At 40.4% G+C, this 10749-nt stretch overlaps 2 protein-coding genes across 4 annotated transcripts in view; one reads left to right on the forward strand and one right to left on the reverse strand.

The window, feature by feature from the left end:
* LOC133523612 (sperm-associated antigen 6-like) overlaps positions 1-6875 on the reverse strand; it is a 19426-nt gene extending 12551 nt beyond the window's left edge. Inside the window, exons 1-3 of one of the 3 annotated variants that reach the window (XM_061859294.1) lie at positions 6727-6875; positions 1278-1382; positions 383-540 (exon numbers count right to left, since the gene is read on the reverse strand). In XM_061859294.1, coding sequence (XP_061715278.1) covers positions 383-540; positions 1278-1382; positions 6727-6766 — 303 coding nt within the window. In that variant the 5' untranslated portion in view covers positions 6767-6875. The remainder of the gene's footprint in view (positions 1-382; positions 541-1277; positions 1383-6726) is intronic. The other 2 variants (XM_061859293.1, XM_061859292.1) reach the window with 2 other exon arrangements.
* Positions 6876-8951: 2076 nt separating this feature from the next.
* On the forward strand, positions 8952-10208 carry LOC133523624 (uncharacterized). The gene is made up of 2 exons (XM_061859308.1): positions 8952-9248; positions 9815-10208. The coding sequence occupies exons 1-2, from the start codon at positions 9141-9143 to the stop codon at positions 10076-10078; spliced, it is 372 nt and encodes a 123-aa protein (XP_061715292.1). The 5' UTR covers positions 8952-9140; the 3' UTR covers positions 10079-10208.
* Positions 10209-10749: the final 541 nt, after the last annotated feature.

A 10749-nucleotide genomic window follows, 5' to 3' on the forward strand; every position in this document is an offset into this window, starting at 1 on the left:
ACTTGACAAAAACACATACATCCCTAATGTATAAACATGGCAAAGGTAAAACATTAAGGTCTCTTTAAATAAAGCTGTCATCCGTTTTAGTGCATACCGCTCTTATACATTTTTTCTGTATTAGAAATACTCTATCCGATTCTACGGAGTTGCCCCATAGTATTAGGCCATAGGAAAGGACCGATGACACATAGCCATGGTACGCAGTTGATGCAGCTTCTTCGGAGACAGTTACTCTTAGTTAATGAAAACAGGAATGAGTTTTTTAACGTGATGGTAGCCATGCCAGTCGCAAGTAGCTGCCGCGCCACACTCTCATCGCGGTCGGCCAGCCTCGCTGCCGTGACCACCGCACCGTGCGGGGTCTGTTTGCAGTACTCACGTTGTACTTGTTGAGGTTTTCTAACGCGATAGTAGCCATGCCAGTCGCGAGTAGCTGCCGCGCCACGCCCTCGTCGTGTTCAGCCAGCCTCGCCGCCGCTACCACCGCGCACTGCCGCACCGTGCTGCACGGGTCTGAGAGGAGCGGCCGTAGGAGTTCTTTGGACATGAAACTAATTAATATCTAGAGGAACCTCACAATTAGAAATTACACCTAGCGCACATTAGCCAGGAGTTATTTAAGTTCTTCCATCCATACAACCATTTTGTTCCTCATTTTTGGTCGTTGCGACAGAATTACGAACGAATAATAACAAAAACCGTTGACCGTCCTATTAGTCGCAGCAAACGTGTCAAGTACCTCTACCTACACTAACAAACGAACTAGCAAATGCAATACTTGAAACTTATTGGAAGCATGTAAAACACTTTGATAGTTTTGCCATTACAAATAATGTTCTTTTTGTTAACCTACCGATCTCTTGTTAACATTTCGCTTTTATGTGGTTTATTGAGCTCCTCAGTGAGGTGTAGACAAGGTGTAGTCTGGTAATTCCAAGTCACTTCCGAATAAGTATCAGGAAATTCTAAATATCAACTATAAGTAATTCCATCATATCAAAGTGATCAAAGTCTATTTCCGCACGTTCGGATGTGCTTCGAAATTAGCCGAATACGCCTTACCTAAGTCGATGAAATTCCTCCGACTTATTAAAACCAACAGGTAACTTAGAGGTAGAGAAACCATTATACATTCGTAAATTATAATGGCGTACGTATATATCGTGTCATTCACGACGACGCGTGCCTTGACTCGCATTGTCATGTTATTAAAGGTTAGATTTGACAAATCTGCGCGTCATCGTCGATGACACGAACTATAACAAACTACACACCTAATACCCCGACGCTTTCCAAACATTTAACGTTGGTTGCCCTCGTCGCCAGTTCTGCCATGGCTTGGACGAACGCCACTCTGGATTTCTGATACGTTTCGAAAACTGGAATGGTTCAAAACAAAAATGAAAGGCAGGCCAGACCTTCTGTAAGTAAGTGAAGCGCCGAAAGAACTTTTAGACGGTCTTCGCCACATTGACCTTAAGTTTCCTAAGCACCGACTACCGAAACTTAGGTTAATGGCGCCGTACATCCCATGACTGGAGCAAAAAAACACAGTCTTAATTTGTTAATAATATTGAAACCAATTGCAGCAGGTTTCATTAAATACATAGACAACATAAAGGAGGAACATGCAACTTTTAACGCATAAAGCATTAGAAAATTTACAGGTGTCGGTGAAATATCCAAAATACTTTCTCAATTTTTTTTCTTAAATGTCCCGTGATTGGTGCCGTTAACCTACTAACCATAAAATATGAGTGTAATTACTCGAAATAAGTGATATTTATTTAATTATTTTATTTTATTAAGGTACCTACTAGCCTACTACTCTAGATATCTAAGTAGGTAATAGAGAGTAAATTTCGATTTAGCCCATGTTGGATGGCGTAGGTCTCACAAATACTTAAAAGTTTTCGCATACCGCAAGCCGATGCTCTCAAAAAAACCATATCGTCGGCGTAACTTAAACTGTTCATACAAACTGTGTCATGGCAGCCGATATGCGTTTTGCCGAGCGCCTTGAGAAGCTCGTTTATGTAGGTTTTGATGATCATCAGGTTAAAAAGTGTGGGCGAGGTCAAACCACCCTGCACCCTGTCTCACCCCACATTCCAACCTGTACGTGTCCGATAAAGTACCTGACCATCCATAAACTAAGTTTTGGTAGTCGGTGCTTAGCAGTGGCGGCGCGTCACAAATATTCGTAGGGAACTCGGAGCTAATTTTGCTTTCCTTTTGTCCATGAACCGATTGTGACTGTACTCAACGGACTGAAATTAGACAAGCCGGTGGGAATCGAGTTCTTTGAACGATCCGCCACTGGTGCTTAGGAAACTTAAGGTCAATGTGACGAAGACCGTCTAAAAGCTCTTTCGGCGCTTCATTTACTCCACTTACTGACTTACAGAAGGTCTGTACAGTAGGACTCAGGGACTGTCTGAGCGAAGTACGTATAAAATAGGTACGAGAGTTCTCGCCTTATGACGGTCTTCCCACCAAAACAATTTATATGGTGGTCCTCCCCAAATTACCTTATGGCTCAGTTTCATTGGTCGATAGGAGGATACGGGCTATAGGGACTGCTATGCGTTGTCAGCATTCCGCGCGGCTACGGAAGGCCCGACGCATAGCTCGCTCCTTAGTTGTCTCCCGGTCGTGATTGGGAAAATACACGTCTTAATTAAGTACTCCCGCATTTCTTATTATATACTCCCAGATATCCTATAGTGGTGACCCCGAATAAACATTAATTGAGTGCACCTTGAACTTTTACGGCAGTGAATTATAATATTATTTTGCATACGGACTTAAGTAATAATTATTTTATGGGGATCTGGTTGAGTTAAATTCGTAATCGTCTTGAGTGCGCGTGTGTTTGCGTGCGCTATTGGGCAGACAACTCCCCGGCTCCAGGGTCATCGGAAGCAAATTTCAGAGGTGTGGCAGAATGTCTCCGACACCACCAACCCCACAAACAACAACTATTGAATTATCCGCTATATCATTAGCTGCAAAGATACCTGATTTTTGGCAGGACCAGCCGCGACTATGGTTTTTGCAGGTGGAAGCTATTTTAGCACAACAAAACAAAAGGCAGGTGATCAATCAAACTACAATATGGTCATCGCAAAATTAGGAAAGCAAGCAATTCAGCAAGTTGCGGATATCCTTGAGAAGCCGCCTAGTGAGAACAAATTCGATACTCTGAAGGCCAGATTGCTTAGTGTTTACGAGGAGACAGAAGCGAAGAGGTTACAGCAATTGATGTCAGACATGGAATTGGGTGAGCAACGACCATCTCAGCTAATGAGGAGAATGCGTGACCTTGCGCGTGATAAAATTCCGGACGAAACTTTAATCTATTTTTGGCAAGGTCATCTACCACCATCGGTAAGGGCAGTCGTAGCGTCAGCAGATTCAAAAAACTTAGAAAGCCTTGCAAGTATTGCCGACAAGGTCATGGAGACGTTTAAACCGAATGAAGTCGCCTCAATTCAGACAACATCACGTCGGGGTCACCACTATAGGATATCTGGGAGTATATAATAAGAAATGCGGAAGTACTTAATTAAGACGTGTATTTTCCCAATCACGACCGGGAGACAACTAAGGAGCGAGCTATGCGTCGGGCCTTCCGTAGCCGCGCGGAATGCTGACAACGCATAGCAGTCCCTATACGGGCGTATGCGGGGTGCGGGAGATTTCCATAAAGCATGCCATAGAGCCCGCATTCGGGAAACTGTTTTCATTGGTCGATTGAGCCCGTATGCGGGGTACGGGAGATTTCAAAAACCACATGCCATTAAGGTTTTCACTAGTCGTTATACCACCTTACAGCCTGCGGGGAGTCACCCGTCACCCGCATGCCGTATTGTTTTGACTGAACTATCGACTTACGAGTTTCATTTGTCGTTATACCGTATGCGGGGAGTCCTCGCACGCTTTATATCGACCGAGTTATCGACCGATGAAACTGACGAGCCATTAGTTCAGTATAAACAAACATACATTTATTTAGCAAATAGGCCACAGGGGCACTTTTACATGTCACATTTTTACAATCAATAAAAATAACAAAATACAGTTACAAATATGGACTCAATGAAATATTAGATACTTTATTACAGACGTATACATATACAGTCTCTAAATGTGAGTTATTCCCACTAGTTACCACCAAGTTGTTACCAGTGGTAACTACTGGGAACTTTTTTCCCACCTTTTACCACGGTAACTACTGGGACAAAAAATCCCACTAGTTACCACTGGTAAAAGATGGGATTTTTTTTCCCAGTAGTTACCACCAACATTTGGTTAGCATTCAATACTAGTAAAAACAGTATAAATATAGAGTTCCATAATGAATCTTATATACTTACCTTTAAACGAGCAATTCTTGTATATATATATATTTCAGGGATCTCGGAAACGGCTCTAAAGATTTCGCTGAAATTTGGTATATGGGGGTTTTTGGGGGTAAACAATCGATCTAGATCTAGAGGGTAGTCTTATGTTTGGGAAAACGCGTGTTTTCGAGTTTTCATGAGTTTTTTTTTCGACGCCGAATATGGTCGCTAATTTCGTGTTGCAGGCCACTGTCCGTCTGGTCCAGTGGGTTAAGATAAGACGCGGGCGGCAAGAAACAACCAGTGTTACGGGTTCGAATCCCGGCCGGTGACTAACTTTTTTTTATCAATCAATTTATTTCGAACAATGTCCATATTGTGTTAGTAACATACAAATACTTAAATCTAGGGTTAGTATGACAAGATATTACTACAAATTCCTACATACAGGGGCATGTAGCTGCACCCAGTGCTTCAGCCACGGTGAGTCCCACCGGTCGGCCAACGTGCACAGGATGGTATTCGAGCTGGCGCGCCACCGCCTCAACAGCGAACTACACCTCTTCCTGATGATCGCGTGGAAGCCATCGATCCGTCCCTCCGTGAACATACCCGAGGCGCTACAGTGCCGCGGCAGCCCGAACACCACCCTGTACGCGTTGTTGTACTGCACCCGCCGAGCGCTGTATGCCCGCTGCGTATAGCTGATCCATAGGCTGCACGTGTAGAAGGACTGGCAATAGGCTTTAAAAAGCGTAGCCTTCACCTTTTCGGTACATCGTGCAAACCTACGAGCCAACATATTGCAGCGCACAGCCAGCGCTCTGCGTTCCCTCTCAATATCCATGTTGTCACACATGTGACCCAGTGGCCCAAATACTTAAAATGCTGAACTTGTGCTAAAGGAGTTCCACAAAGAGTCACAGGGGGCACGCTGTAGGTTTTATTACCCGCTTTAAACAGCATAAACTCGCTTTTGTTAGCATTGTACTTGAGCCCATAGGCCTCCGCGTACGACTCACATTTGCGCAGTAAACTAATTAAACCACCCACTGAGGGGCTCAGCAGCACCATGTCATCCGCGTAGCTGATGTTATTAACGCGCACTCCGTCTATGGAACATCCCACACTGGCACTACTGAGCTCCTCCAGCAGTCGGTTCATATATAGGTTGAAGAGGCGGGGTGAACTTAACCCCCCCTGCCTCACTCCGCACTTCATCCTATATGTCTCCGAATACGCTCCAGCCCACTTAACACTATTTTCTTGGTTACCATACCAATATTTAAGCAACGAGGTAACTTCATACGGCAGATCCGTATCAGATTGTAATATATATTGTTTATATATATATGTTCAAGCTTATATATAATATTTAAATTTTTATTGTTTTAGACAAGTTTCATTTAGTAAAAAAATGTAGTTAAGATTATCACCTATACACCACCATATTACAATAAATAGTTATAACCGAGCAAAGCTCGGTCGCCCAGGTACTAATTAATTAACCGTCGAATTAATTATTATAAGTTACTTAATTAGTTATTCGTTTCATTATAAGTCGATTACTGTTTCAGTAAATTGCCTTAAAAGTAATAAAAAAAACGGTCTTTGACCGATTTGTTTGTTCGTTCGTATAATTGTGACGTTATTTATTGAAAGGGACTTTATTGTCGATGGCGCTTACGCCTCTATCAACGATGCTCCTATACAAATACAATGCTGCGCTACGCAGTGTAGCGTAAGCGCCCTTGACAAAAGATCCAGGTTTCATAGATAATGTCACAATTGGCTCAATTTACAATTAATAAGATAAATGCTCTCATAAAAATATTTTTTTTTTAACAAACAACATTGATATCGGCGCGTAGCGATTAAAAGTTCGGTGTGACGGTGGTAACTACTGGGATTTTTTTTTTTTTCCCAGTAGTTACCAGTGGTAAAAGGTGGGAAAAAAATTCCCAGTAGTTACCACTGGTAACAACTTGGTGGTAACTAGTGGGAATAACCCCTAAATGTCAAATTACACAAAAAAACTATGTTGAAAAAAAAAGTGTCAGGGATAAAAAATAAAATCTATCCTTAGAGATGTAAAGGGTCTCCCGAGACTTGAATTCTTATATAAATAATTAAAAGACAAGAAATTAAATCAGATAAACAGACAAGAACAGAATTAAGTGTCTCACTTTAATGCCACTCAAAATTAAAGTTACATACTTATAACATAACATGTAGCCCATGTAAGCTTAAACAGACCGGTCTCCACAAACACAGCACCCGTTCACGAGTATGACGCGTATCTGAGCCATCTAACTCTCATCTTATATTTTACCTTGCGCACCCTTGCGTGGAAAATGAAATAATATGTAGTACTTACTCAATTGGATATTCTTTGGACTGCTCATAGAGTGACTCATGATTAATTAGACTTTTATAATACAAACAGATAAATGTTTTTTGTTCATCTAATAAAATCTTGTATGAATACAAAATACTTTAAAGTTTATAGTTATTTGTCAAAACAACGCCCATCCCATTAGACAAATATCAATGCAGGTTTTTATAGCTTTCAAAATATCGGCCAGTCCTTATAGTTTCATAACTGGTTTCATAAGGTTTAACATACAATTTTGAATATACAGGGATGACACTTAAGACGTATATAAAATATGTTTTTCGAACTCATTTTCCTGGTGTTATAAACCACTGCTAGGTCTCCTGTTGTTAAAGTAATCATTACCTACTGAATTCGAAGAAAAAAATTTGGGACCACTTTCGTAGTAAACACTTTTAGATATACAATCTGCTTTTTAGGGTTCCGTAGCCAAATGGCAAAAAACAGAACCCTTATAGATTCGTCATGTCCGTCCGTCTGTCCGATTATGTCACAGCCACTTTTTTCCGAAACTATAAGAGCTATAGTGTTCAAACTTGGTAAGTAGATCTATTCTATGAACCGCATTAAGATTTTTATACAAAAATAGAAAATAAACAATAAATTATGGGGGTTCCCCATACTTAAAACTGAAACTCAAAAAAACTTTTTTCATCAAACCCATACGTGTGGGGTATCTATGGATAGGTCTTCAAAAATGAGATTTAGGTTTCTAATATATTTTTTTTCTAAATTGAATAGTTGGCGCGAGAGACACTTCCAAAGTGAAAAAATGTGTGTCCCCCCCCCCCCCCCTGTAACTTCTAAAATAACAGAATGAAAAATCTAAAAAATATATATGATATACATTACCATGCAAACTTCCACCGAAAATTGGTTTGAACGAGATCTAGTAAGTAGTCTTTTTTTAATACGTCATAAATGGTACGGAACCCTTCATGGGCGAGTCCGACTCGCACTTGGCCGCTTTTAGTTTTATTTATTGATTAACATACAAACTTCAACCCCCTTTTTCCCTCTAACACCCTTTTCACCCTTACGGGGTGATTTTGGGGTTGAAAACTGTTCTATATCCATCCCCGTAACAAAATCTACATACCAAATTTCAACTAAATCGGTTCAGCGGTGTTTGATTCCCCATACAAAATTCCACACCCCTTTTCACCCCGTAAGGGACTAAAAATTTCAAGTTTTTGTTTTTTTTTGTTGTTTGTGTACTAATACTATATTCTCTATCTACTATTTCAGCTTCCCAGGACTTCAGGAAGTACCCTAAGGGTTTTGATGATCATCAGTAAGCGAGTCAGTGACGAAATCAGTCTACTATTGACATTTCATTTCATTGAGAATTTTCTTTATCTAGTATAATATAACCCAAACCAAAGTTATGAGGGTTCAAAAAACGACGAAGCGCTTCGAGAAAAGGTAGGTAGTGCCCTTGCGCTTCGCTTTGCACACTACCGTGGCCCCAGAAAAGGGACTTTAAAATTGTATCTTATGTATTAACAGTCTCGCTTTACTAACTTTTTTGCTATTGGTCATACTTTACAAATAATTTACGAAAAACTAAAGAAAAGGAACCTTAGAATTGATTTTAATTAACTTTACCTCTTTAATATCTTTTTAAACATTTATCCTTGCGAAAAGTGTACGTATGTAATCTTTTTTGTAGACAATTTTGTAAAAGTGTACATATATAATTTTTTTTTGTAGACAATTTTGTGTAGATTATATATTGACGTTGAATTGAAATTTCCGACCCATAAAAAACCTGTACACTCCTTTTTTGAAGAACCCCTTTCTCTGGTCAAGATGTTGCTACAGTGGGTTCGATAAACAATCCATAATGTCTACGTTTATTTTTTACCGTCAAACAGACAGCGACCTTCACAACCGTGCAAAATTGTCTTTAACTTAAGTGTCTCTTGTTTTTCACATAATTTCAATAGACCGGCGATTTATTCTCATATTTTGACAAGCGCATCACTTTAAATGTACATTATAAGTGAGACCTCGGGACTTTTGCCTACCATTCATAACCGGATATGACTTTAAACTGGTTGACTGGGGTTAAGCGCTAGACTAGCGATGAGAACAACCGACAGCGCCCGCGCAGCCAGCCGAACGCGAAGGTCATACGCCGACGTCACTTACACGTCGTTTTAGTTACCTATAGCTATACCGCTACACGTGTGGTGCCATTGTGGCCCGACGTGTGCAGTGCCTACCTGGCAGAGTTCACTAACACACGACCGTACGCGTGTGTTGTATTTGATTATTATATAAATATTGCGCTTAGCCATTGTTAAAAATGACCCTGATTGTTCGACGGTGATTACCCGCGACTGCGAGTCAAGTGTATATTCGTACATAAGTAATAGTGTGAATCGGTCAGGATGCCGTATATCATGGTTATGGGCAGCCTGAGTGCGCCCCATCTTTCTAAGGACGAGGGTGCGACGGTATACGGGCTGAAGAGTGAGGAGCGAGCGGCGTTAGTGAGGGTACTTACGTTTTGTTAAACGGCTCAATAAGTGTCCATAACAGTTCTACCGGCTTGTTTGTTTTTGTATTTCAATTAGTGTACTTAAGCGGCGAGTTGGTTAATTTTCCGTTTAGTGTCAGATGTAACTCAACTGGTCAACTCTTATCTCTTTAAATTACATAGTATACAGGATTTGCAGGCATAATCATTTCAAGATTGTACCTTAGATAAGTTGTTAACGCTGTCGGCCGGTTGAGTTACCTACTTGAGTTTTAGATCACCAAACTTAACTCTATGTATTTACCTTCTTCGTTACACGACTGTAGACATTTCAAATAAGCGAAATGCCCATTTGTAGAAATCAACCGTAAGCCTGGCTTTCCCACACACTCTCTTAACAGTAGGTATATATCTAAATCAATAGGAAATATTATAGGTATTTCATAGTCTTGCCAGTCACTTGCCCATAACCGTGTTCATACCTAAGCTAAACTATTTTAAAAAGTTTTATTAGTAAGGTTAAGGTTTACCTACTGTAAATAAATAGTGCAGATTAAGATTTCTAAAATAGACCTTCATTTGCAGGAGCTGAACTCCTCCTTCAACATGTCAGTCGCAACATCTTCAGACCAAGAACGCACAGTTCGCGTGACACAAAAAGGCCTCACCCTAGTGGTCGTGAACCGACTCCACGCCATCCTCGGGTACGACGTCGTGTCCCACGCCATGGCGATGACCAACGCCAACCGCGAGCTGGTCTCGTTCACCATGTACAAGAAGTCGAACAGCCATCACCACGGACATAGCAGTCATAAAGGCCACTCGCATGGCAATGTCGTCACGCTCTGAAGAGACTACATTAAGAGTAACTTGCACGTAAAGATAATCGAGGCATGATGAGATTGATGAGAACGCGCAGTATCATGTTAATTGTTATTTAATTACCAGTAATGAAATAAAAACAATGCATTATAAATAATTGTAATATATTACTTCCTGTTTTAAAAACAAAGAATACCTACCTAATCGTAAGCGACCACGTGACTACTTTTTGCAGCGATCGATCGATTACGAAAAGAAACAATCCTCGGACTTTTTTTCCGCACCTTTTTGGTGCGGAAAATGGTACAAATGGAACCCTTATGGTGCTCTGTCCGTCCGTCTGTCTCTCACATTTCTAAATATCTCGAGAACTACGTAAGCTATTGACTTGAAATTTGGAATAAGTACCTGTAGTTATCAACAACATGAACAACATTAAGTGTTATTTTTTTAATTTAATTTTTTTACTATGGAAAACATGAAGAGGAGGCAAAATTTCAAAGTCTAGTCACTAGATCAAATATAATTTAAAAGAGCAAATTTTGAGCATTACAAATCATTTTTTTTAATTTCCTTTTTTTTTCAAAGTAAAAAAAAGATTTGTGAAGGAAAATATGAAAAAAAATAACATTTCAAACGGTAAAGCATCTTACTCTGCCCGTACTGTTTCGTAATTGAATCACATAAGACCGTACCGC

This window comes from Cydia pomonella, chromosome 12 (genome assembly GCF_033807575.1).
Source record: "Cydia pomonella isolate Wapato2018A chromosome 12, ilCydPomo1, whole genome shotgun sequence".
NCBI lineage: Eukaryota > Metazoa > Arthropoda > Insecta > Lepidoptera > Tortricidae > Cydia > Cydia pomonella.